This window comes from Pangasianodon hypophthalmus, chromosome 13, assembly GCF_027358585.1.
Source record: "Pangasianodon hypophthalmus isolate fPanHyp1 chromosome 13, fPanHyp1.pri, whole genome shotgun sequence".
Classification (NCBI taxonomy): domain Eukaryota; kingdom Metazoa; phylum Chordata; class Actinopteri; order Siluriformes; family Pangasiidae; genus Pangasianodon; species Pangasianodon hypophthalmus.
The window spans coordinates 14,808,761-14,836,634 of record NC_069722.1 but is presented as its reverse complement, the minus strand read 5'-3'; the positions used below and the strand labels follow the sequence as shown (position 1 = coordinate 14,836,634).

The following is a 27,874-nucleotide window of genomic DNA, read 5'->3' as shown; positions in this document are numbered from 1 at the left end:
ATTTCCTCACGGAGATCATTTGCACTGTAGCGCAAAGGCTGTCCCTATAGCGATTGAACTGAATCATACACTTGGTCATCTCTCATCATATTATACAGTACGTGTTCATTCATCTCTGTATGTGTGTTTGCAAAGGACACAGTGGGTTCTTGTAGAGGACGTGAAGGACACATTAAAGCAGGACATTCCAGCTTTGTGCCAGTTGCATGCTGGGATGCTGATTTATGTGGCGTTTGGACAGAGGGAGGGGTGAGACTGTGACTGGCTGTGAAAACTTGGCCTTCGTTGGCCTCTCCAGCCAAACTGATGTACAGAAAGAGAGCCAAAAAGTGCAGTAGAGAAGAAAAGAGGGGCAGCTTTGTATGTCGGGAGGGAGGTAAGGGGGAGGACAAGAATATGAGAAAGACTGTGAGATAGAAGGGAGATATGGGATGAAGAGTGGGGACCGAGCAGGGAAACTGAGAAGAAGAATGAGTGATTGAGACAGTGAAGCAGAATGGGTGGAGGGGGAAGGCAGACAGACTTTGTAGAGTAAATCAACCCTGAAGACTCCAAAGGCACACCATAGTAGCACACAGTGGATTTATGCACTGTTGCTCCGTGGATCATCCATTTTTCATAGCAAAGCTTCTCTGGAGATACTTAGTCTTGCTACTAAGTCTTGTGGCTGTAAAGTTGCTTATGTAAATGCTTCAGTCCTGTAAGTGTGTTTGTGTAGTGTAGCCTGTCGAGCCACATAGGCTGAGCTCAGTCATCTGGTTACCTGCATGTTCACCATTCTTAGCCTGGAAAAGACCACCCAGCTCTTGATTGCAGGGGGTTACTTTGATGTGGAATGGACACATGTGGGGAGCATGGATACAAATCTCTCTTAAAACACACTCGTACACTTTTACAGGCTTCCGTGTGGCATTGACATGCATAGTCAGAGAATTGTGTAACACCCACCCACCCGCGCACACCCAGTCTCTCGGAGCGTTCCTCACCCACACCAGGCTCTTGTGGCCAGCCCAAACCTGGTAGAATCTACAGATCATGCCACTCTCTAATTCCTCTATCAAGTTTAGAACCTGTAAAAAATGCAATATAGATACTATTCTCATGGGCTGTCCATGATAACTTTGTGCTTCAGGATCACATAACCATTTGACCAAGACTTCCTGCCTATTTGGCTTTGACACGTAACATGTCTAATACTGCTGTTCAACTCTGTCTTCACTGGGAAACCACGTGGATTGGGCAACAGTAATTCTGAAACAAACCAGAGCTGTAAAATTCCCCGACTCCCCCGCCAGTGGAACGAGCAAGCCATGTGAAATTGTGTTGGGGAGATATCAGAGCTGTGGGAGCCGCTTTGTACGGTGCACTATGACTCAAGCCCAGCTCAGCTCAAACAGATGGCGGCTCTTAAAGATGGAGCCGAGCAAGAGCTTGGTGTTCTGGGAACAGCGGAGAACGGCCCACTCCACCTACACTGGAGCTGAACTGCATGCTGTTTGATGAGTACCAGTTGGATTAGGCTCACGAAGGAGCAGTTTGCAAATCCAGTGCAATGTCCATCAACACCACAGGACATTGGGTTGACTGTTTCAACTGTTTTGTCAATGGCAGACACCATGGCTTTCATCACAGTGTCACAGTCTTCACTGTCTCATTTGCCAGCATGAAAAGTGAGGTCTAGCAGCTAGGAATAGTCTCACTCTGTGTTGGCTTAAAGTATTAGGTACTAATAAACTTGTTACATTATTATGTTCTAATAGACTTGTTACATTCCGTATTATTTATAATGTAACAATTTACCTAATACTATGTGGTTTCCAGATAAAGATATAGATTCAGGTCTAGATCCTCAATCCATATCCTGATTTCCATCAGTTATAAGAAACAGTTACTTTCAGAATTGTTTTTAGAAGTGCCTATAGCACCGAAAGTCTTGTATCTTGTTAGCATGTTGATGGGGATCACTAGGTCTGGGACTGGGCTCCCTAGACTAGCCCCCTCTGTCCTCCCCAGTGGGCTTTATGATGGTGGGAAAAGGAGTGTATCAAATGGGACCAAAACAATGTTTATGTGCCTGAGCAGCTCATATCAACTCTGTTATATGGGACCCGTGGGTGGCTAGATCAGATTTTCCCCTACTGTAGTAGTGGGAACAGCATGACAAAGCAAGCAGATTGGATTGTAGGGAGACAGGGCTGGGAAACTCTTTGTGTGGGTTTGTATATGCAGGTGTGTTTGTGTCAATGTCCAATACATATGCATAAACCAAGTGGTGAGAGAGTCTTGTTACATCCTGCATGGCATATAAACTGTATACACATTAGGAGTTTAATTTAGTGACACTAAATGTGTCTGTATCTGTTTAATATTTCTATCTATATACTGATTTAAACCTGAAGTGTGTGTGGCTTAAACGGGAAGAGTCTCTTTCTTTTTTTGTATGCAGGACTGTTTTTTAAAAAAAAAATTATTTGTTTTTTGTTTGTACCTGCCTGCAATATTTTCTAATGAAATTAGTTTGTTTGCAAAATTTCCCAAAATATAAACAAATTAGTAGGCTAATTTAATCCACTGCAACTTTGACCAGACAGTCGTTAAGGGTGAATAAAAGACAGAATGCTGTAAATACACTACTATAAATGCATATTAACGTTAGTGAACCCAGGCTTTCTTTGTCCAGTGAGCTTCATGTCTGACTGCTTGCCTGCATTAAAGTAAAAACCAGTGGGATCCCAGACCCAATGTATATTTCTAGTCTCAACCAGATGCTGTGTGAACCTTTGTGGCAAGCTTTCTAAAAAAAAACAAAAAACAAATAGTGCACCTCCTAGGTGTGTGAGATCATGGGTAAAATGCCATCGTCCTGTTGTGCCCCTAACAGCTGCCAATTGACAGTAGCATTACCTGTGGCTTTGCACGGGGTGAAGAAGGGGCGTGGCCAAGCATATGTAATGCGTGTCATGTACATGTTATGTCATTGCAGCGGGAAAAATAACGAATGCTGGTTGTGAGTCAACTATAACTTCAATTTTTTCTTTTTTTTAATTAATTACCTGTTAACAAGGTCAGGAATGCTTGCAAAACTGACGTCAGAACTGTAAATAAATATAAGGAGTTAGTAGCTGTAACTAATTGCCCCTGAACAGCAGTGGAGATAATTATAGAATTCCTGTATAGTGAAGTAGCCCTGATAAACAACACGTTGTGTCATTTTCTTAATTTAAATCTTCATTCATGTTTTGAAAGCGAAGATATTCATAGCTATATCTGTACACAAGGGAAACTAAGTTGCATCAGAGAAAGATGTTTTGTTGCTCTGCCCTGAATTAAGGTCCGTATAGAATATAAAATACGTGAAAAGGAAACGAAATACAGCACGCTTTTCTTAAAATTGCAGACATCACGTTTTCCGACAGACATTTAAATCGTCTGACTTGATAGTCATTGCGATAGATAGAATTTATCAGCGAGTCCTGATACTATCGTCAATCATCCCTAGCCTAGCATCTCCTATTTTTATCTATATTCGTATCTGATTAGAATACATTTTCTGTTCATTCTGATTAATGCATGTGTATTCAGTTACATCCACAGGTACTCTGGTGCTAGAGACAGTTTAAGCATCACATTTTGTTTCAAAATTGGCCAGCCAAAGTATAACCAGAATATGCTTAACCATATTTGGCAAAATAAACTTTCCCATGCAGGTATATTTTATTTGTGCTTTCATGCTGATCACTACATCTAAACAGGACAGTCCTGACTTAGTCTGTTGCTTTAGTTGAATGTACTATTTCCGAACAAATATAGGCATACATTCAAGACTGAATGTATGCTTAAAGGGGTTCTCTGGGTAAATGTTTTATTTTTTCTTTTAATCTAAGCATTCAGTAATGGGGCTGCAGCTAGCTGTTGTCATTATCATTTGCCAGCACAGTTTATTCCTTTCACATTGCTTAAAATGAGTGCTTAATACTGTCATCTGTCATCGGAGAATGGTCATTTTTTTTTTGGAGTGGCTTAATCAGTGTTGGAGTTTATTAAGTGTGTGTGGGTATGCTTGTTTATATTGTGATGTGTGTGTTAGTAAGAGCAGGACCGGTGAGATATTCTGCAATAATTGTATCCAGCTCACTCACCCATGTGAGATAGGTACAGATAAAGCAGATGGATGAATCAAATGTGTTTCCTTATCTCCCTATCAGCCAATCGCTTATCTACACTCAGTAAAATCCTTTCATGTGAGCACCAAAAGGTGAAAAAAAAGGAGGCAGAACGGGAAAGAAAAAGCAGAATTTAATAAAGTGAGTGTGGGACGGAAGAACAACATGAGGTGTTTTTAGAGAAAACAGAGCCGGCGGAGCCAGGTCCAAGCCAAACGGCAGTAGTCTGGAGTGTTATGGTCTTCCTGTGATGTGAGGTATGAAGTAGTGGTGGGAGCGCAAGAGCATGCTGTGATGACTTTCACTCACCATCTCTGAACATGTTTCCAGAAACTGGCCACTGTAGCAGCGTTACAGTCCAATCCTGACTCACTATGGCATGTGTGTGTGGGGGTGTGTGTACAACAGGACTAGAATTACACCTCTGCTGTCCAGACTTTCTCCTGTCATTCTTTCCACCATGAACCTCCATCCCCTGACAACAGGCCATGACTCAGCACTTGCAGCCTTTTGTTTCTATTCTGTCTTATATTCTTGCTTGTTCTCATTCTATGTCAACCCCCCCCCCAATTTGTGTCCCTCACACCACAGCTCAGACCCCCTTCAGGCAGTGTGTCCATGTGAAAGCTTTCATTGTCCTTGAGACGCCATACTTCCTGCCTCTATCCTCCTCTGCAAATGTCTTATCCCATCCGATTCTGATATTTACCGTCCCCATAAAACGTGTCTTCTGCGGCTCTCTGCTTCCAGACAGCAGTCCGTTTGCCCATGTCTGCCCCCGACTGCTGGCACAGGGAGCGATGCTTGAGCCTCTGTCGATGAGAAAGCTGTTTCTAGAGACAGGCCCCTATAAATGATTAATCGTTGAAAAGCTCTGCTCAGTGTCCCAGGGGAATGAGGCTGGCTCAGTAGGTAGAAGCCTGCTGCATGTGTTCCCTCTGCACTGCTCTTCAGTGCTACAGATGTGTCCCTCCTCCTTCGCTTGCATTTCACACACAGGCGCTCACTCTTGCACATTCGCATCCGTGTGTTCACACACAGCCTGTATGAGCCTGTCTGGCTTGGCCGGCTCCATGGATATTGGCATGATTAACTTTTGAAGACCAAACTGTCTGGCTGGCTGTAGCCATTTCACAGGCACCTTAACTGCCTCCAATAAAGCTTTAATTTGATCCACTTGTATTTAAAGAGGTCCCTGAATAGGTTTTTTCTTCTTGGTTTGAAGTTGAGGAGGGTTATCTCCGTTATGTCAACTTGTGTAATGTAAACAGCACATTCGAAAAAAAGCCTCTTTTGACCTTCTGATCCCATTTTATTTACATTAGGCTGCAAAGTCGCAGAATGCTCCTTACCCCACCCTCTTTGATTTGAGTTTGAGTGGCTAACCACCAAGCCACTGCACAAACACTGGCTGCCAACCCTGGAGCGAATGGCCACAATTCTCCCTTTCTCTTTCTCTTCCACACACTCTTTTACTTTCTCCCTCTCTCCACTTAGTCCTACCTACAGATTCTAACACACCCTTCTTCCCACACATCTCTTCACCACCCCCGGACGGACCACATCCACCAAACTCACTCCACAAGCATGCACAGAGGCGAGTGTTGGAGGCGTGCGCTGCCCTCCTTTGGTCTCTTCCTACTAAAGTCCTGGAAAAACTCCAGCTCTGCTTACTCTGGTTCTGATCAGACCAAACCCACCAGCCCCCACTATACACACACCCACACAGAACCTCGAGGGGGTCCACCTACTCTTAGCTGTCCTCCCACAGCGTCCCGAAAACAGAACGTCCGTTCCCAGTTGCCTCCAGACCGGCAGGAATGTTTGGCTACCAATCCTTCTAATGTTTTCAAGATGATTTTGACCGTTATAAGGAAATCCCCCCATTTGAGTAGCCATTTGAAATTCCTTCTGCTTTTTTACAGCACGGAAGTGTGCTCTGAGTCACTGGGTGAAAAGCGTAAACTGGCTGCTCTGTCTCGTCTACAGAGGCTTAACTGGCGTACCAGTGAGTACCGTAGCGCCTGAGCTTCTCGTCTTCAGGCCAGGCTTTCACTCGCTGAGACACAGGAGTGTGAGGTGCCGAGATTTACTGCTTCATTTTCAATCCGTACATTTAGCACCTGTTTTGTGGAGAAAAGCCAAGTGTGAGGAGTTGAGGGGAGTTCTGTGACCCTTACGAAGATACAGGGATGTTTTTGCTGGGTGAGTCTGTCAGTCATTTTGCTCTTCATTTTCGCCACCTCCCGAGTAGATTTCTCCCCTCGCTTCATTTCAGCGGGAGCCTGTGTGGCTGGCTTTGTGCGCCAAGATTGTGGAACCAAGACAATTGTTTCTCTTGGATCGTGCCAGCATGATGAGAGCTTCCCAAAGCCTCCACCACATGTTAGTGACTGAGAGCTGACGAGGCCATATGTACACATTTTCCTCTGTACTCACTGTTTGAAAATCTTAAATTGCATGTTTTCCACTTCTGGGAGTGTGTATGAGAGAAAATGTGCCTGTGAGCTTGGAGTAGAGAGGAATTAGCTAGCGGGTCCAACTGTCACATCTGTCGTTTATCAGCATAGCTGTTTGTGTGGCATTCTCATTGGCTCCTTCTGTTGCTCAACAGTGCCAAGGTGGGTTTCCACTGGAGCAATCAAGGCTGATATTTAGTTCCCTGTATTAGAGTAGGTACCTTTCTGAGAAGCAGGAATTAGGGTAGAGCCAACTACAGAGAACATTGCTGATTGGTCAGACACAAGCTTCACAGAACGACAAACCCACTTGCCCACCTGCATTTCGCTAACAGGCTATTACTGAAGCCTGTATAATGTTAGAAGAGGCGTGGCATGACCGACAAAGTGGAATAGTTCTGTCACCCATTTATTTTTACCCGAGTAGCAAGTCAAAAATATAGCAGAAGGGTATTTTGTACATGCTGTTAGGCTGTGTAACTGCTGCTTGCCGCTGGCAGTTGTTTAGATAGCTACATCAATGTTAACCTCATATTTATGCAACAAAGCAAAACAATCAAAACACAGTTTCAATAGTACCAATTTCAACCGCCTCTGTTCTCTTGAATTCTAGTGTAAGAATTCCCAGAATTTGACTCCCGTCTAGCATGAATTACCTTTTCTCGGATTTATACTGAAGGAAAAACATGTTGACAATTCCGGCAATAAAACTTTTTACAGTTTCTCTGTCTCTGCCACATGGTTTGTGTTTGTGTTAGCATTTTTCAACCAAACAGTGCATAATTCAAATCTCTATGTTAGTACTGTCACTTGTCTATTTCATAGGGCTTTTACTGAACACAAGAAGGAGCAATTTTCTTTGGCCTGCAGTAATGATAATCTGAGTACAGCATTAAAATACAAAAAAATAAATAAAAAAAAATACTCTGTGCCTTTCTTGTGACTGAATCATAAATGCTGTTTATTCCTCACTGCATATGCTCTGGTATGCTAACATATTACAGTACTGAGCAAACATGGCAAATATGATGCTGTTTGCGGAATTTGGCTGAACTCAAACATGGGGCGTTTTATGTGGGTCATGGGTAAAAAAAAATATTTCAAATCAAGTTAAATATCAGCAACGTAAAAGCATTACAGAGAGTAAATAAACAAGTCCACCAGAAATTACTTTTGAAAAAAGAAAGAAACTTTATGCTAAAGTTGCTCTGCCATACTTGCACAGTAGAAAGTTGACAATCAAGGCGATTATTTGACTATTCTGTTTAATCTAACTCAATTTCTGGCTCCACCTAGAAGTCCCTGTTTGTTGTACCAAGAGGAGTAACCAAATTCAGCATGGGTATGGCCCATTTAGCCATGGAAATGGCAACAAAATATGCGAGCATGGATTTGTTACAGTACCATGCTGTCTGGTAGAAAAGTGTTATTTGAACTTATGTGCAGTTGTATTTTTCTTCAGTGTGTAGAATGAATTTAGAGTGATTCACCATTGGTGTGAACAGATGTAAGATTCCATACAGACATTGCTTTGTTGGTTACTGCTTCTTTAAGTTAACTGGTTATGCTTACCAGATTTTCTGCACCCAAATCAAAGCATAACCACTTTTAAAAAGATCACAAAACCGGTCTCAGATCAGAATAAAATGGTGCTGTTACCAATATTGTGTGCTAAACAAATCATATCTACTTTGTTTTCATGTGACTGTGGATGTATTAGTCATTTTTGTCCTTCCTGTCCTCATGTCAGCTGCACAGTCACTTTTCAGCACGAAAACACATGTGAGCCCAGCTGTGAGCAATGGTTGTAAACAAGAACATTTTGAAAATACATATTAATTGCAGTTGTATACATTTGTGTATAGAGATAAGCAAAGGCAAACCCTAAACCCTTAATTCTATAAAAGGATCTCTAGCGCAGGCTCTGATCAGGGCTCACGTGAGGTGCATTTCCTAAGTGTCCACAGAAACTTTCTCTGGCACTGATAAGGGCCGTATGCCAAAGCTGAAAATAAATGCAGTCTGAGGGAGAAAACAGAGTGGAGGGGAAAACAGGCAGTTATGAGAACTGGCTTAGCGGCAGTGAGCTCACTGAAGCCCATGTCATCCTTTTAATAAGCTGCTAAGCAAACAGTGGCGTGGGCCCCATTCGTATTCTCGCACCCTAGACCTTTGCTTCATTTGGCTGCCTGCTTTCCTTGGCAGCAGCCCCTAACCTGTTACTTTTGCTCCACTTTGGTCTGTGTGGGTGTGATCAAATTATTAAAGTTGGAGAACTAGCACAGGCCGGAAGAGGGAGAGTAATGTGGAGGGAGGGTGCGATGATGTGGCTGCTTACAACACCTGTTCACTGCAGGATATCCTCTACGCTAAGAGTGGTGTGTGTGTGTGTGTGTGTGTGTGTGTGTGTGTGTGTGTGTGTGTGTGTGTGAGGGAATGAGTGAAAGTGAGAGAGATAGAGAGAGAAGGAGTGAAAGAGACAGGCAAAGAAGACAAATGCAGAGATTGAAGGTGGTAAAAACAATGGTGTGTGAGGGGTGGAGAGTGAAGATGGAGAGGAAAGAACTCATGCTGGACTGATTATCACACTGGTCAGTAAATGTGTTAGTGTGTTCTGATGCCTGTGGAGTGAATGTCCGTAGAAAGAGGTCTACTGAAAGTGGATGTAGGTATGGGTAGTTTCTTTTATACCATGTTTGGCAGTGATCCATCTCTCCTGTCATATATATATATATATATATATATATATATATATATATATATATATATATAGCAGAAGGTGCTCTCAGAGAAATTCAGCCACAATAGTTGCTCTCTGAAATTTTATTCACATTACAACACTTTTTGTTGTTGTTGTTGTTGAAATTTAATTCCTTTTAAGAAACAGAAATATCCAAATGATACAGTATTTCCAGAATGTTTCAGTCATAGAAATAGGCTACAATTGCATGTCCTCTGGACAGTTCACCAAGCGGCTAGTGAAGGAAACGCTTGTGTCATTATGTATTTGAAGACAAAAAAGACATTAGAACACTTCCAATTGAAAATATGCCGGTTTTTGTTTTTTCAGATATATATACATGGCCCTTAATTCTTCAGAAAAGTGAATTTAGCTGCATGAATATAAGGGATTCTGTACATTTAAAAAAAAAATGTCAAAACTGCACATTGCTGTCCCATTTCTATTGGAATAACACTAGCCAATTGTGGGCACTTTCTGTATGTAAGAAGGCAGTTAAAACACTCTGCAAAATATGTTAATGACACTGAATAAGCAGCTGCTCAAAAGATGCAGAGGCTGTTTCCCAACATATTCACATGCTTTGGCTTTCGTCCTCCCTGTTTGGTAGCTGTCATGCAATACAGGAGAACTAACTAGTGGGTGGGAATCGAGAATTCCCTAATTGGAAGAAAATCTGCTCAAAATGCAAGAGAAATAAAATGTGTAAACCTCTTTAAGATGTGCTAGAAAAAAAATAATTACTTGCCGTATTTTAAATTGCAGCATTTTGATTAATAACCCCATCCACCACTAAATGACTGAATGCATTATTCTTTGAATAAACCACTACACAGTCTCAGCAGCTGTAATTTATATGTTTATAGTTTATGTAAACACAGCACATATATGTTCATACATATTCATGCACCATGTTAGGGTTTTGACGTTGGGGAATAGATCTCAGGTGTCTTTGTCAAAAGAGTGTACCAGGGTAATGGGAAAACAGTTTAAGCCTTGCTTAATCAGTATGTTTTTTTCCTGGTTGTACCCATAACACATAATGGACAATCAGTGGGCAGTTTACAGAGGTGCCGTACTGAATGGTCAATTACTCATCATTGTCTGCTTAAACACATACTGGAGTGGGTGTAGAACAGATTGCAGAACTGCTACATTTATTACAGGGCTGAGGCAAACAGAAACCCTTCAAGAGTCGAGTGAGCGCTCTCTGGGCCTCTGGGTAATGTAGTCTATACATCTTAGTGTCATTCTATATAATTAAGACAAAATGTTTGCCTACCAGAAATTGAGGCCGCATGATTATGTTTGTCTGACTGGAGCTGTGCGGCTCAAAATGTAAGGTCAGTGCACGACAAGTTGTACCTATCAGGTGTCAATCAGTTGCTCTGTTCTTGAAGAATACTTTTGTTCATTAAATGTGCAAGGATGAGAAAGTGCAAAAGTGAGTGTCGGGGAGAAAGAGGAGTTGGATGGAAAATTCCAGAAGCACGACGAATGGTATGGCAGAGGAAAAGATAAGAAATAGAGAAATGGAGCAGGGTTCAGGGAGAGATTGAGGGCGTGAGAATGAGAGATTGAAAAAAAAGATAATGGAGAGAGAGCAAGAGAGGGAGAGAAATGGGGGATTAGAAAAGGAACACAAGGGAGTATGTGAGAGGGAAGGAGACTGAGAGTGTGCATTCAGCTGTGAGATGAGATGTCTGTCCAGTCGGGTGTGAGGAAACCAGGCTTGGCCCATACGTCTCTGGGCTGCTATAGCTATGTATATACTGTATTTTATAATTTATGATAATTTTGAATATATTTAGAATTTGCACATCAGAAAACCTGAGTGAACACCGGAAAATAAAAAAAATGCCTAAATGTCACAATATTGTGTTTATGATTGGGTGATGGAGTCATTCATTCATTGCAGTGGATCTGGAGTTAATTCCAAGAACACTGAGCGTGAGGCAGGAATTCATGCATGGCACCATGGACACACACATTCACACCTATGAGCAATGTAGTGTAGCCAAGTCACCTACTAGCGTGTTTTGGGTGGTCAGAGGGAACTGGAGAACCCAGAGGAAACCCATGCGTAGAACATGCAAAATTTCACACAGGCAGTAACCTGAGCTCAGGATCGAACCAGGGACACTGACGCCGTGACGCAGCAATGAGAACAGCCGCGCCAATGTACCACCTGTTATGGGAATAGATTTTTTAAATAAATGATGCCATAGCATGTATGTGTCCCAATCACTCCACAACCATTTTCGTGGTGCTCTTTTGATCTTGTTCTGTCCTTTTCAGAATATTGGTGTAACAGCATTTAATGGAAGTATTTCTTATTCATTTATTCATTCATCTTCAGTAAGTGCTTTATCCAGGTCATTGTTATGGTGGATCCAGAGACTTTCTTCCCGAGAACACAGGGTGTAAGGAAGGAATACACCCTGACTGGGATGCTAGTCCACTGCAGGGCACCACAAGGCACACACCAATTCATACCTCGGGGCAGTTTAAAGTAGTCAGACCACCTGCTGGCCTGTTTTTGGGAAGTGGGAGGAAACCTGGGGGGGAAAGCCAGGCATATATGGGAAGAACATGTGAAACTCCACACAGAGCTCATGATTGAACCCCAGACCCTGAACTTGGCTCTAACACTACCTGCTGTGTCACTGTGCTGCCCATCTCTTTTAGCAAAATTCCCCTAAAATTCACTAAATATGTGGCTCAATGGATCAGTGTTAGTAAGTTAAGTAATCCAGATCTTGCTGCAAGGTCTATAGTCAGCAAGAGTATTAGAGCAGTATGCCAGGTGTTGTTGCAGATGGCAAACCAATCAGAAAATGAATCCATATGCCCAGACTTGTCCACCATTGCCATAGCTGCCCAAAGCTCGTAGTCCTAATCCTTGTTTTTTCCCTCTTTCTTCTCCTCCCCTTTGCTTCACTTCCAATTTCCCTGTGCGGATGCAGGCAGCGGATTGATGGGCAACTCCTCGGCCTCATTTATGGGGACATTTCTGGCCAGCAGCCTGGGTTCCTCTCCCTCTCACCCACCTCACCCCTCCAGACCTCCGTCCTCCCCCTCTTCTCCTCCATGCCGTGGAGGGCCACACTCCACTGCCTCCCAGATCTGGTTCCCACACTCGCATGAAGGTAAGCCGATCCCTACCCCACTTGTCACGTATGGCTATGTGTGCCCATATACCTGTGTGTGTGTGTGTGTGTGTGTGTGTGAGAGAGAGAGAGAGAGAGAGAGAGAGTTTATGTGTTTGGAAAGGCTGTATGTCTGCTGGTTTTCTCATTGAGTTTACAGTCCAAGTAGGTCTTTCTGGTTCCCACTGTCTTCAAGGCCCCACCCTAGTGGTTTTCCAGATTGTGACAAGGGGGCAAAAGTTCAGCCAAAGAATCTTGTGGTCGTTTGTACACGTCAGCAAGAATGCCATTTCTACCCAAACACACACATATACACAGACACACACACACACACACACACACACACACACACACACACACGCACGCACACATACACCATAAGCAGTAAAATGCTACACAGTCCACAGTGGTTGCAGCTGTCATCTGAAAGACAGTGTGGCTTTTCCCATCCTGCTATGCCTCTCATTCCCGACCCCAAGCTCTTCCCGGCCAATGGTCTGCTAAACTTGTGATTGCTTTTCCGTCCCCTTCATTCTGATTCTGTCCACCATCACATCATCCCTTGCAAAGACAGATGACAGATTGGGAAAAACTGCTAGAAGCACAGAAAGAGGAATACAGATAAAGAAGCAGTTGTCTAGACATGCCAAGGTGCTGGTCAGACCTGGTTGAGAAACAGGCGGGTGGGAGCGGACTGCATTTCAATGTGCGAAATACTCATAAACCATTAGTGTCTCATCTCTTTGTCATTTGTATAATTCGGAACCACATCAGGAAAAAACCTAAACTGTGAAATCCTACAGCATACTGCATCTCCATCAAGTAGAACTGCTTTTAGGAAGCTTAAAATACATAACTATCCGAAGAACCATTGAGGAACCAGTTTCCCTGTCAGAATGGTCATAGCCCCCTACTTCCCTAGAAATGCACACCGATGAAAAGAGTTTGCCGTCAATTGGATTATGGACGTTTGTTCTAGGGGTGTGACTGGTCACTGAGCCAGCTACATTGTTGCTAGCATTGGAGACATCCTCTTTCAGAACTCTTTGCTAATTTGCTGAAAAACGACAGCATATCTGCTTGGCGGGCCTGGCATCAAGGGGGAGCTTGGGGGGCTTAGCCTAGCTAAGCCCCAAGCACCCCAGCAAAGCCTGGTAAGAGAAGGTTAAAAAAAAAAAAAATCATTAATTATTTAAATAAATATACATAAAACTTGATGGTAACTTCAGTAAAAATATTTTAAAAACTAAACATTTATTTATACATTAATTTTAAATTTGATCGATTTTTAAGCAGAGCATAGTCAATACAAACAGATCAGACAAAAACCTGACACCTGTCAGACAGGCGGTAGGCGGAGATTTGTATTTGCTGAGTAGTCTCTCAGTGAACGGCCTGCGCAATAATGACGTAATAACAGGAATCGTTTTGTTGTATTGGCAAAATTAAATCATACCTGTGTGATTGCTAAATGGCCACTCACGCTGTGCCCCTCCGGGCAGAAGGGATGGCCCCCTGGTTAAAATGTTCTGGCGCCAGGGCTGCTGCTTGGTAGAAAATATATAGCAGTCAACCTCAGACTTGCAAATACTCTCAACTTGCTAGAATGACTTGGGTAGAAAAACAGTCTTGCTATCAATGTCAGTCATCTTCTCTGAAGAAATGGCACGTTAATAAAAAAAGGCGATGATAGTAGGGACGTTACTAAAAGTAATATGGATGATTATGAGCAGGATTATTATGATGGGCTATTATCTCTATTGCAGTTTAATTGTGTAGAACACCGAGGGAGCATGATTGAATCCCAGCCCTTCATCAGCTGTGTTCGGCTGTCTCCCTCTTTAAGTTAATTGCATATTGTCTTTTCTCCGGTTTCCATCGAAAGCAAGTCATCAAAACGAGGGGCACAATTACCCAGCCTGTCCTCTGCTCCATGGGTGCTTACAGTCCCCCGCCAGCAGCACTGGTGTGTGAGTGTGTGTAATTGTCTTTGCCTATTGCTTTTGTAAGGTTTTTTGAGATATGAAGGTTCCTTTAAATAGTCCTTCTCTTGCATCAATCTTGCATCAGTCTTTTGCTTTTTTCACTTACGTAAAATTTAATAATCTTATTCTAAATATACTAAATCTAAACTAAACTATACTAATGCTTATTCCTTGTATACAAATCAGTCTGGTGAAGCTCAACATCCAAAACCATGTGTATAAGTGAACTGTCTATGGTGTCTGTGGGTTCCTGGTCCATATACCTGTTTGAATGGTGCAGAAAAGTGCCATTAGAGTGCCATTAGTGGAGTGAAGGAAACAGGGGAGAGTAAAAGTGGGAAAGTCAGTGTACAGGTATGACTAAATTGCCTCATTATAAAATAGATGGGGTAATTTTCACGCTATACTTTTTTCATACTCTCAACCTGGGATATTATTGGCATTCCATTTCTAATTGTTATACAAACTGGTAGGTAGTTTAGCTTTTTCCCCTAGGTGTGAGTGTTATGGTCTGTGATGGACTGGTGTGTATTTCTGCCTTGTGGCCAGTGTTTCAAGCATAGTCTCCAGAACCACCATGATCCTGCTCAGGATAAAACAGTTACTGGACATTAAACTTGAACTTTTTAATCACTGGCATCTTCTCTCTACTTACACCCATTCTCTGAATCATAAATGATACACCCCAGACTGTCTCGTTTGTTCATTTCTTGGTGAATTCATTCATTTCTTGAAGAACTTTGTCCTTGGTTCAAACGGCCAACAGCGTCACAATTACTGAAACATAATTGGTGAATTTCCAGATATTTCTTCTGTTCTTCTTTGCTGGCTTTTTCTTAGGTTCACACATGAGCCTTCCTGATAATTTCCCAGGAATTGTATTAGGTCTCAACCTGATCAGCTGCCAGGGCAGTCCTCCCAAGATGCAAGATTTCAACTCTGGCTTACATTTACACTTAACTCCTTGCTGAAAAATACCATGGAATTCCCCAATAAATGTGTATGCGTAAAGGGTTTTTTCCTGCTAGTGCAGCAACACTGCTCTGTTCCTTTCCTTTTCACTGTCATTTCCAAGTTGGCAGATTATGGCTGTATTAACTTTACAGTAACCCATGAATAGAATGTTATAAATAGGCTTATGACATCGACAGCATGAGGCCTGGCAAATGGAGTCTATAAACACACACTATATTTGATTTCTTGAAAAGGGAGAAATCAAACTCTAAAAAACACAGGGAAAAACCTCAGGGCTGGAAGCCTGCTGGTTACTGTCTAAATTATGACTTTAACTATGCCAAACACAGGGTCTGAAATTTCCTCCATCCTGCGCCCCCAGCTCACTCAGCTTTCCCATCTTCCATGGCTCTTGTCAGTTCCCTGTTCACAAGCATATCTTCAGTGCCTCTTCCCTCTGATTTGTCCCCACCCTTTTCTCTGTCTCCCTTCCTTTCAATTAACAATCACAGGGAACAATATTTCACGTTTTTCTCCTCTGCCTTGTAAGTGTCGCCCTGTCACGTTTTCTCAGTTAGTAGTCTTGACAAGCAGTTCTGCGTGTCCCTCCTCTTTTTCTTTTTTTTTTTTTTTGCTGTCACTCCCTTTGCTATCTCTCTCCTTAGTCTCAAATGCAATTTACTCTAGCCTATTTACAGTTGAAAGCTTGTATTTTGTGGCATGTATGGAGATTGGAAGAGGCATAAGCCGTCCACTAGGAAAAGGTGAATTGAATAGAAAAATATCACGCATATGCACTAGTGCCTGACCAATATATCATTTGACAGATAAAATTGGCTAATATTAAAGCCCTACATATACCTATCAGCATCAATGGAAATCACACTGGTAAAGCACTAATAACATCTCTTAGTGAAACTGTAGAGAAACCCCAATAATGAATATGATTCAGTTTTTCAGGAAATGGTGACTAGGATAACTTGCTTTTTATTTACTTTATTTATTTTTTTCAAAAATTATTTTATATATAATATTTTATAATATAGATCCTTGCCTGTTTTTTTTTTCTTATAGGAAATAGTTAACATTTATAAAAGTCCAAACTTTAGACATAAGGAAAATTCGCAAGAGAGTTTTTCTGCTATTGCAAAAAGAGGATTAAGAACGACTCTGCTGCTAACTCGGTCATTCATTGAAGCTGATGAGGTTTATGGGTTGAGTACCCAGTGTATGAAATTGTATATGAACCAGTGTATCAAATGTTTGTTATTAGTTTATGATAGATATTTAAAACTGGACAAATATTTTGGCACCCCTTCCTCTTGGTTTTCCACTATATATTAATAATTCAGACATAAAATGCATAATACTAAAATGTAACCTTTCAGGAGTTCATGTTTTTTACTTGTTAGAAGTCAGGAGATTTAGAAGTTTATTTATACATTGCTCAATATGAACTATATTCCAACTATGGCAAGGTCTACTTTGTCTGTCGGATTCTCTTTCTTGCTGACTGCTGTTGGGTGAAAACCTCAGGATCCCATAAATCCCCTCCACAGGTGCTGGATAGTCTGAATAGGACAGCGGACCTGCTGAATTTGGTCTCTGTCACGCTAGAAAACCCGCTCATCTTTAATCAAGCATGCCAGCTGGTATTGCATTAACGTAGTTAGAGTCAGCACTTGGCAGTAAAGATATCAAACATCAGGTGGACTGCAGCTACCTTCTCTTCTCACAGCTCGATTAACAATTGAATGAGCCTCTGTGCCACCCCAAAGCTGCCACACTCCCCATCCAATGATGCCCCTGCCCAGCACTGAGCAGCTTCCCACTATCAGTTACAGCCAGACTGCACTGTGAAATGGGGATTACTATCCCAAGTGAGGGAATAAAAAAACACATTCACACACTCAGCAAGGCTTGCTCCATTCTTTAATGCTGTTTTTGCTCCTCTTGCAGTAAAATAATAGAAAAGTCTTTTTTAAACAAAGACCAGTTTTTCCCTTACCCTTTAAGTCCTAAACTAATTGCCATTAATGACTGTGCCCATTAATGCTGACAGGTGGTGTGGGAGAAAAAATTTATCTAATGTTCATCTGTGGCAGTTCAGAAAAGTCAGTCTTTAAACCAGGATTGTTTGAATGTGCTGCCTGCCTCCCCTGCGATTAGCCAGTAGTGATGTAGGAAGGTAGTAACAAATAGCAAGAGTTGCTGTGATAAAACACTTCAAGGGAGAGATTATCAATATCTGTATTAAGCGGTAGTGTCTTTACAAGTGGGCAAACTATCTGTTTGATTATATTTACCAGTATCATGGTGGTAGCAAGTACTTTTTAAATCAACCATTTTATTAACTGAGTAGCTCTGACAAATTGTTTGATGCATCATTTAATTTTCTTAATTGGAGGTAAAAAATAGTCTACACACCCCTGTTAAAACTGCAGGTTTTTGTGGTGTAAAAAATGAAACCAAATGTCAGATATCATCAATAAAGTGATTCTGATTAACCCCAAATGAAGATCAGCTGTCTCTGTAGGATTTTCTTGACATCTGCTTAGTTTAATCGTACTACTAAAGCCATGGCCTGCAAAGAGTTTACAAAGCATGTAAGGGATCTCTTTGTCGAAAGATAAGGTCAGGAGAGGGGTACAGAAGAATTTCCAAAACATTAGATGTGCCATGGAATACTGTAAAGGCCATCATCAACAAGTGTAGAAAATGGGGCACCACAGTGACATTACCAAGAATGGCAACGTCCCTCAGAAATCGATGAAAGAACAAGATAAAAACTTATCAGGGAGGCTGCTAAAAGACCTACAGCAACATTAAAGGAACTGCAGGAATATCTGGCAAGTACTGTTCACTCCTTCCATGTGCCTCTTCACCTTCCAGCATGATAATGCCACAAAGAACAAACCAACGTCAACAAAGGAATGGCTTGAGAAGGTGATCAAAGTTTTGGAAAGGGCCAGTCAGATCCCAGATCTAAATCCTATGTAAAAACCTGTGGAATGACTTGAAGTGGGCTGTGCACAAGGGAACCCCTCCTGTGTAATAAAATGAAAGACAAATCAAGATGTGCTAAGTTCGTAGACTTTTGCACAAAAAGTCTGTGTGCTGTATTACAAGCAAAAAGTGCTTTAACAAAGTATTAGTTAAGGGGTGTGCACAATTGCGCAACCAGGTTTTTGTAAAATAACATGTTAATAATAAGGGAAAATTACCTTATATTGTAAATACTGATATACTTTCTTTTGCAGTAAACCCCAGTAAGCTACTTCCCTGGATTTTACCTCACTATTTCTGTGCTTATAGTATAGGTATCTGGCTCATAGCTTTTAAACAGAAACAAGAAAAATGCATCATCCCAACTGTCTAATCCTGTTTCTCATCAGAACAGCTGCTATCCAATAAAATGTGATTAAACAAAGGGATGCATTCATTAAGAAAAAAAGTATACTCAGTATATTTGTTATCACCTAATAGTGCATACACTTCAGTAGTTTCCGTTAGCTGTTCTTTTTCCTATAGAAATATGCTATTGTAATTTCAGAGCCTAGGTTAAAGGTGTTAGTCGATAGAATATGTTAAATAAGTAAAAATAAATAAAATTAATAAATCAAATCAAATTATAGACTTTGATTGTGACACTTTGGAGTCTCACAAAAATGCCAATGTGGCCCGGGCAGAATTGGAGTTTGATACCCCAGCTATAGATACTCTATCGAATAATAACTTGTTCATTTGTACAACAGTTATTGCTGTTGTATAGTAGATTATATAGACTATTATCTCATCTTTCACAATTTAAAATGTAGTTCTTGTGTTCTCTTTGATACAATCAATGATGTTAAAAGATTAACATAAAAAAAGAACATTAAGCATAAATAATCATTTTACATGTTGAGAATCAGCTTGTTGAGTTCATTAGGATATATATATGGTTGCTATGGGTACAAACAGAAATAACAGCAGGCAGAAGTTGTCAGGAGTAGTGTGTCTGAGAGTCCTGTACAAAGCTCTACGCTAGAGCATGTTTAGTACTGAAGTTCATGCATGAGTTGTAATGCTTATGGTATATTAAAATCCAGCATTTTATGTAGAATTATAAGGCCTATCAGGAGAATTGAATGGACTACAATCAGTAAATCCAGAATTAGTGATGAAAGGTTTAGAGGCATCCAAAAACAAAATTTAAATCCTTAAAGGGTCTTCACTTTGACCAGATATTGGTTAAAGCTATCTTGGTGTCATTTTTATTATGAACATATATGGCTTCTCTAAAAAATTTAAAATCTAATTTCTGTAATTTGGAGAATATCCAGTAATATTCAGTAGATTTTCATAATTTAATGTAATATAATTACATACTTCTCTGTTGTCAACGTTATGTAGAAGGATAAAGGTATAATGAATTTTTTTTCTGTCCTTTTTCTATCCTCTTGCTACACTTCATGCAATAACAGTGAATATGAAGTATTGCTGTCTTGGCCAAAGCTATTTTTGGATCTAATGGGTGATGGAGACTTATGGAGGAATGAATTAACTGGGTTAATTATCTGACTTTGTCACGCATCTGGTAAATTAGAAATCATCTGCTTTTTAAAATTCTGCCTCAGTTTGCAGTATAATTGATCTGACATAAGATCAGATTCTTCAGCCTTCTTAAATATTCTTCTTAAATTATCACATTTGACATTAACTGGCAAAAGTGATGTACCCCCGGAATATCAACATAATTTCTATTTGTGAAGGATTTTATAGGGGAAACCGTGTTTCTTTCTTCTTTACATGTTTAAATAGGTTTGGAATGTTTGTATGAGAGCTCTGTTTGATTTTGTTCAAAATGCTATACATGTTGTGGTACAGTCAGAGGTTGGAAAGTCCAGTGACTTTTCTTGTTGAGCTTTTGCCTTTTGCTTATAAATTCTTGCAAAACTGTTGTATGTGCAGGAGTAGTTTCCAAACTCCTTAAGGCTGTTTTCATTTGTTTTTTGTTGAGCTCCATTGTCTCACATTTTAAACACATGCAGAGCAAAAATAAAGACATGAGAGAGATGACACAACCTTTATCAAATGGCCAAAGAATATCTGCTCTTAAGTTTGGTTGAGGGCACAAACAGAAGTTGTAATCAGTTCCTTGGCATAAATGGATTCAAACATTTTGTCTGTTGAGTATTTAAGCTACAAAAAACACACCTCTATATTGTTCCTAAATAATAGTTCATAAATAACATAGAGTGCTTTTCTGTGGGTGACCCCCTCTCACCAGTGATTACGTCAGGTTGGCCAGTGGCTGTTGATGCAGATGGTGTTTGAAAATGGAGATGTGACAACAAGAAAAAAAGGCCACTGCAGTGGGTCATTAAAGTTCAACAGGTTCTCCTGTTGCTTTTTTTTAAACATCATTATCTGCTCTACCATCAGTGAGTCAGAGAGATTGGCTCAGTGAGAACTGTTTTTGGGGCACAAGTTCAGCAAGTTATTGTCTTATTTTTTGCATTACAAGAACAAGGAATGGCAAATATTACATCCAATATTAGTGGTTAATGGTATATGGAGTGCACTTGCTGTAATAAACTAATGAAAGTTTATTACAAAATACAAACAGCTAAAGGAAAGCATACTGTCTTTTTTCTCCTTTTCTGCCCAGTAATATTTGTTTACATTTCCTTCCTTGCTCTACCTGACTTACTCTCTATCTCTTTCTGGGGTCTTCTTTTTGCTCTCAGTTCTCTTCACTCTGTTTCCTTTTCTCTCAGCAGCCCCAGGGTACCCACGCTTTTCAGGAAGTCTAGCCCACACATTCCTTCCTATAAGTCATTTGGATCACCATACCAACAGTGGGGTTCTCTATGGTCAACACCATTTCTATGACACGCAGAAAGGTGGGTAACGCATCTAACATATTTTTCATTGTAGCATATTTTTCATCTGTTTTTATCTGTCTATTTGTTTTTACCTCCAAATATATACTCCAGTTCTAAACGTTCAGAACCCATGGAAAATTATTTTTAGCACTGTAGTGCCCTGAATTATTGACAATCCTGTTTTATCATTCTCCCAGAAAACTTCTACTTAAGAAGCCTTCCATCCCAACCCACACTTATTTCAGCCAATCACAGCATTCCACCCATGTCAAGGACAGAGCCAGGGAACACCCAGGGCTCTTGCAGTAGGGACACAGGAAGTGTTGTGAACTTGCACAAGGGTCTTAAGGAAGCCAGTATAGACAAAGGCATGGTCTCAGGTACAAAGGACAAAGAAAGGCCCACCAGTAAGCATGAGTCAAAAGATCGCCACCCCCACAATCAACATCCGCAGCCTCAGCACCTCCACTCACACCAGCCTCAACACCATTCTCAGCACCCTGCCACTATGGAAAACATGAGTGGCATGGAGAGGCACAAGGCTTCCTTACTTATGGAGTACAAGGACCATTCTCAAAGCATGGGTAAGCCTCTTAGTGCCTGTCTGCTCAATGGGAAGGTGCAGAATGGAGACTCTCGGCCTGGGGTTGGGTCCAAAGGATCCATGACCAGCTGTGGAGGAGAGAGCATGGGCAGGGGTCCTGGAGACTCAACAAATGCACAAGCCAGACACATGGGTAACAGCACTACTGGGCGCTGCACAAAAGAAGCTGTGAGTGGGGAGATGAGGATCAGCGAACAGCCTCCTCCCGACTGTGTGGAGAGGGGTCAGGTGCTACACCAGTCTTTGTCATACTCTGTGCCTCCTCCTTTGCCTGTGGGTTCAGCAACTGGTGGGGGGCATCCAGGCAGCTTTCATTGTTTACAGCTCCATCCTAGTCATCCACATCACACCCAACACCCACACCACAGCCACCACTCCCACCATCACCCAGATTTTTTCTGCCCACCTCCTCCTGCCCCGATAACCAATCCTTCCTTACATGAAAAAGGGATTGGCAGTGGTGGAGCAAGAGAACCTAAAGCAACCAGGCCCACATTTGTACCATCTGTAGGCCACCTTGGGGAGAAAGCTGGAGGCCTCTTTCAACTGGGAAACCCTGAATGCCAGGGGGTGGCTGGTGGGGGAAGCAGTACCAAAGAAAAGGCCATGGAAAAGGCAAGTGGGGGTGTGGGGCATCCAGGGAACTGGCACAGAAAACAACAGGAGCACCAACAGCAACAGCAGCAACCTCCACCACAGAAGCAGCATCCCTACAGAAAAGCAGAAAAAGCTCCTGACTGGATGCACAACAATGAACATCACTTACAACAACAGCAGCAGAACCATCCTCAGCAGCATCAGACTGTGCGATCTCATAGTGCAGACTGCATCAATGGCATGGACACAGAGGTCTATAGATCTGCTCTGACACAGGAGCCCAAAACTGGCCATCTGTTAACTCATCTTAGTAATGTTAACACACAATCTTATAGGGATTGCTCACATTCTGGGTCAACTCCTAACTCCTCACCCCTTGCTAAGACCATGTCTCAGCAAGGGCCTGTTTCTGGAGGTGGGAGCTGCTCCATGCAGAGAGAAGGCCAAAAGGTTGCCCGTATCCGCCACCAGCAGCATGGCAGAACGGGTTCAGGTGCTCCCTCAGCAGAGCTGGGCCAGACCAATAGCAGTCAAGAGTTGAAGCGGAAAATGGACATGTCTCCATACGGTTATAATAACAGTGGGCAGCATAATTCACATCAGCAATCACCTGTGCCACCATGGGCAATGCACCCCCATCATGTCCACCTGGAGGAGGATCAGCGCAGGGCATATATGGAGTCTGTCAGTGGAACTGCCAGTGGTAGGCAGCAGCCCCATCAACACCAGTCAGCTGGAATGGGTCCCCCACCTGCTCCTGCACAGAATCAGCAGGAGGTTTTGGGCCCACAGGGAGAGGGTAGTGCTATGAAAAACCTTCTTAAGTATAGCAACCAGCAGCAGCCTCTCCTCCTGTCCCAGAAAACCCCATTTGGAGGACTGGGAAGCCTCAAAACGGGACCTAACAGCACCAACTGCACCTTGCAGACTGGCAAAACATCCCTGCCTTCCAGGAAAGTCGTAACCAATGAGAGTGAACGGCATGACTGTGGAGGACGGAGCAGAGAGATGGGGGAGGTGGCTCATGGAGAGGGGGAAGTGCGGCAGCCCCCTGTGGGTATTGCAGTCGCTGTGGCACGGCAGAAAGAACCAACCTGCAGACCTCCTGACAACCATCCAAGCAGCTGCCAGGGGCGGGTCCACTCTGGCATGAAAGGTAAGCACAACTTTTAACCTCTTAGACACTGAATAAACAAACAGAAAAACAAGCATTTCTGCTTGTTTGTGTGTGACCTCTGGAAGACCTTTCTCGTGAAAAATAAACAGCTTGGCCTAAAGTGGAAACAGTTTTTCGTGCTGCTTGTTTAAATGCTTGCACACAGAAAGAGAATGCATACAGAGGCTGCTGTGCAGCTGTTACTTATTGTGCTGTGACTGTTTTTATTATTGAAAAGACAGCGTCTCAGATATCAGAGTCAGAGAAAGGGTGTTGAAAAACAATGTTAATTTTTTAGGTGCTTCACGGCCCATGTATCCCCCAGACTCATCCAGAGATGAGGAGAGGAAGAGAATGAGTGGGGAGCACATGGGGGTCAGTGGGGGTCATCCATGCCTGGACAGAGAGCGAGAAACATTTATCAGGTAAATAATCCACTTAATGACACAAGGTCTGCTCACACATATATACTCACACTCTTCTATCACTTGCACAGCTTCTGACCTTTGTTCATCTACATTTATAGGGACAACAAGGAAAGGGTAGAATTTGCAAGGATCCATCCCTCCAATAGTTGCCGCGGTGACCTCCCCTCTCATCTGATGGTGCCTGGTGGCACTTCCCTGCAATCAGGCCAGTTGGGAGACCCTGGTGCACATGCCCACTCTGCGCACCACCACTGGATGCCCCGCACAGCAAGTCCTTCCCTCTGGATGACAGGTCATTCCTATGGTGTGTAATTAAAAAAAGTTGTAAGAAACCGAAAGGGAAATCAGACATGAAGCCCCATGAAAGTTTTTTTTCTTTTAAATTTTTGTATTATACTTTTACGCATAGCGCTTAATATTAATTCAAAAAGTCAAAAAATTATAAAAGTCAAAAAGTCAAAAAATTATAATAACGAGAAACATTGAGTGCTGCACCATATGGTAAACTGTGTACTGTGCCATGTCTGTATTTGACAATGCAAATATGTAATCTAGCATACTGTGTAATAAAAAAACTTCCTCCTTTCTTCCTATTCCTTAGGTATAAGCCACACTGGTCTCCACCAGAATCTCCCTCCGGGTTTCTCTGCAACTATGCCTGCTCCCCTCCAGCCTGTACTGCCCCTGCCCCAGGATCCTTCTGCCCAGCTGGTGGTGTTACCCACTGAGCCTACTGCCCATCCAGCCACTCATCACTTGGGTATGCTGAAGTTTTTCTACACTTTCCTATACTCATTTTACTTTCTCTGCAGCATTATTTCTTGTTATTCACTATCATTAATCCATTTTGGCTACTACACTGCAGTTTTTCTGGGCTTGTCCCTATGAAACTCCCAACAATGACTAATTTAGGTTTAAAGACATCTAGAGAATGACTATAGAGAACTATAATACAGAAGTGAAGTTAGTTATGTGGTGTTTGTGGTTAGCTAATGGACAAAACCTCTGTGCATGATTCCCTAAAATCCTATGGACCGCCCACCCCCTTCTCCATAGGGATGGCTGTCTGCATTGCCAGGATGCACTTTCCATTCCCAGGTGTATACATAGAGGCCGCTTCTGTGATAGCACACATGAAGTTTCTCTAGACCCTCTAGTCCACACGTGCCTCTTTGCTGCAAACAGGCTGTGAAATTTAATTAGCTCTTCATCCTTGACAGAGCTTGCTTCCTTCCGCTCTCTGTTGGAGTCTAAGCTAAGTCGGGAAGCACATCCACAATAGTCTTCCCTTGGGTAACATTAGCTGAGCCGGGTTAACATTTCAGAATAAGGTCCATGGTGCATCTGGGAGGGTGGGGATTGGGGGGTGGAGGTATTGAGCAGGAGGGGTTAGCCTGAATTTGTAAAATTTTATAAGAGCTGTGTGAAATATGGGAAAGGAGAAACAACATTGGGCCTTGAGAGCTATAGGGTGCGTCATAGTAAGCATGTTCAGCTGTTGCTGACCCACAGCATGCTCCTTAGCTAAGCTCCTCAACAGAGGCTCTAACAGCATTACAAACATGAGAACTGGGAGCTTTTTTGTATTACATGCTTCCATATAGGCCTACTGTGGCTCTTGGAGATAGGGGATTTTTAAGGGTCATGTTTTCTTAGCTCAGACTGGTCAGGTAAACGCTGAAGATCAGGCTGGTCTGAAACAAATATCTCCATTCTGTGTATCATCATCACTATTATCATCGTAATAACATGCTTCTCAAAGATTCTAGAAACCTGTTTGGAACAAAGCATATTATATATGTGTCAGCATGTATGTGAGAGAGAGAGTGTGGGAGTATTCTGTTTGGTTTCACAGTCCTGCTGCACTGCCCTGAGTGTGGGCTGTGGTACAATATGTGAGCACTGTATTTGTGCTTGTGCTTCTATGAGCAGGTACTTGTGTAAGTGAATTTGACATTGTTGATTGATTTCTGTATATGCCAAAATAAAATTATTGCAAAAAATTTTACTCCCCCTTTCTCTCACTTCTATTAGATGTGATGGAGCAGCCGGGTCTATGGCCCCCAGTGTACAGGGCCCGAGGGCCTCCCTCCCACATGCAGCATCCTGCTGTGTACTCTCGCTCCCAGTTTCTACGGCAACAAGAACTGTATGCACTCCAGCAACATCAGCAACTGCAGCATCAGCAACATCCTGGCCATCAGCAGCCGCCTCAACCACCACAGCAACACAGAGGAGCACACAGCATAGAGCCTCAGCACAGAAATACTCACAACCAGGCATGTATTTAAAGGTTTTACATATAATGCTGGAATTGTATAGCAAATGGACAGAAGTCAAATGGGCTTGCCGTGTGATAATATACAAGAGATTTTCCACACACATTAGAGGGGTCTCAGCATTTCTACCTTATCACTTCATGAGAAAAGTGAAATGGAGACGATTCCTCAAGATATCACTTTACTTCAACTTATTACTTGCCAGATATAACCAAGTCACAACACACACTATACAATACATGAGCTGAAGTGTTACCTTAATTTGACATTAACACTTTTCATAAAAACAGTACTAATACAACATATGATAACCTAATCGCCATATAATGCAGATTGCAGTCAGGATTCTGTGAGCTGGATATTTTAAAAATGCTAATATGCCTGCACTAAATATAGTGCACATCAGTTAACTGTTTTTGTACAGATGGGAGTACATAGTATTTGAAACCAGTGAGTTATCAGCTGAAAAATCCCCCTATCAAAGCACTGCAGCCCCCATGGCTCCAAAGCTTCCTCATAATCTCTGTAAAATCCAAGGGTTTTTCCCATTACTAAGAATGGTACAGTGCAGCATTAGGGGACCAAGTACTATTATTTGTATTACACTCAAAATCTAAACACAGTTTGGTCCAAATCTGTGTCAGATTCAGCAATGAACAGGCTTTCTGTTGATACCACTTTCACTGGCTGCCATCAGTACATTTCTTAGGCTATTTTGTTAGCCAAATTGTCCATATTTGTTTGACATTTGGATGGAAAGATAAATCAGAAAGCTCTTTATGGATTCAATTTGCCTTAATCTGCAACTCTCTAACTCTATTTCAGATGCAGAAGAAACCTGAGGACCATGGAGCATGTGGCATGGAGTTGCAGGACATCCTGTCTGAGCCCAGGAACCCCAAAGCTACCAAGTCTTATACCTATGGCTCTTCAAACCGGGCTTCATCACCTCCCAGGGCCTCTGCTGCACACATGTCGCCCTGCTGTCAGTCACCATGCATGCATCCTCATCCAAAAAGCACACCCTCCACCCCCTGCCCTGTCCCGAGTCCTGCCGCTACTGTACCCTGCTCCCCTGCTATCAGCCCTGCCCCATCACAATTACCCAATATAACAGAAACTCAGGACAAGAGAGCAAAGGGCCAGCCACCACAAGACTACCCTCAGTCTATGGAACCAGGTAAGACTGTCTCAGATTCATATTTTAGATATGATATACAGCTTGAAGTTGTGAAGTTGACAGGATCTGGCCTCAGAACCTTGTGTGTCTGCATCTACTGGGCCTGTGTAACGATTGTGCTGACAAATAATTTTGCCTGGCTCAATGTCAGCATTAGAGGCCTTTTGGAATTTGTGTTGTTGAGTTTCAAAGAAAACGCATCAAACCAGCACACCCGTCTTTATACGCCCACCTTCTTGTCTTTTTTTCTGAAGCATAAGTGACTCCAGTCGTTCACTCTACAAATCAAGAACACCATATGTAGATCGTT

General features: G+C 42.2%; 1 protein-coding gene across 6 annotated transcripts in view; it reads left to right on the top strand.

Moving 5' to 3' along the window:
• Positions 1–27,874, top strand: part of LOC113528036 (BAH and coiled-coil domain-containing protein 1) — a 71,651-nt gene that overhangs the window by 26,200 nt on the left and 17,577 nt on the right. For 3 of the 6 annotated variants that reach the window (XM_034309678.2, XM_034309676.2, XM_034309679.2), the window contains exons 3-10: positions 12,329–12,511; positions 21,213–21,338; positions 21,518–23,677; positions 23,976–24,102; positions 24,204–24,409; positions 24,707–24,865; positions 26,140–26,384; positions 27,210–27,564. In XM_034309678.2, the coding sequence (XP_034165569.2) occupies positions 12,329–12,511; positions 21,213–21,338; positions 21,518–23,677; positions 23,976–24,102; positions 24,204–24,409; positions 24,707–24,865; positions 26,140–26,384; positions 27,210–27,564 (3,561 nt within the window). Of the gene's footprint in view, positions 1–5,735; positions 9,214–12,328; positions 12,512–21,212; positions 21,339–21,517; positions 23,678–23,975; positions 24,103–24,203; positions 24,410–24,706; positions 24,866–26,139; positions 26,385–27,209; positions 27,565–27,874 lie in introns of those variants that run through there. The other 3 variants (XM_026916276.3, XM_053239024.1, XM_034309677.2) reach the window with 3 other exon arrangements.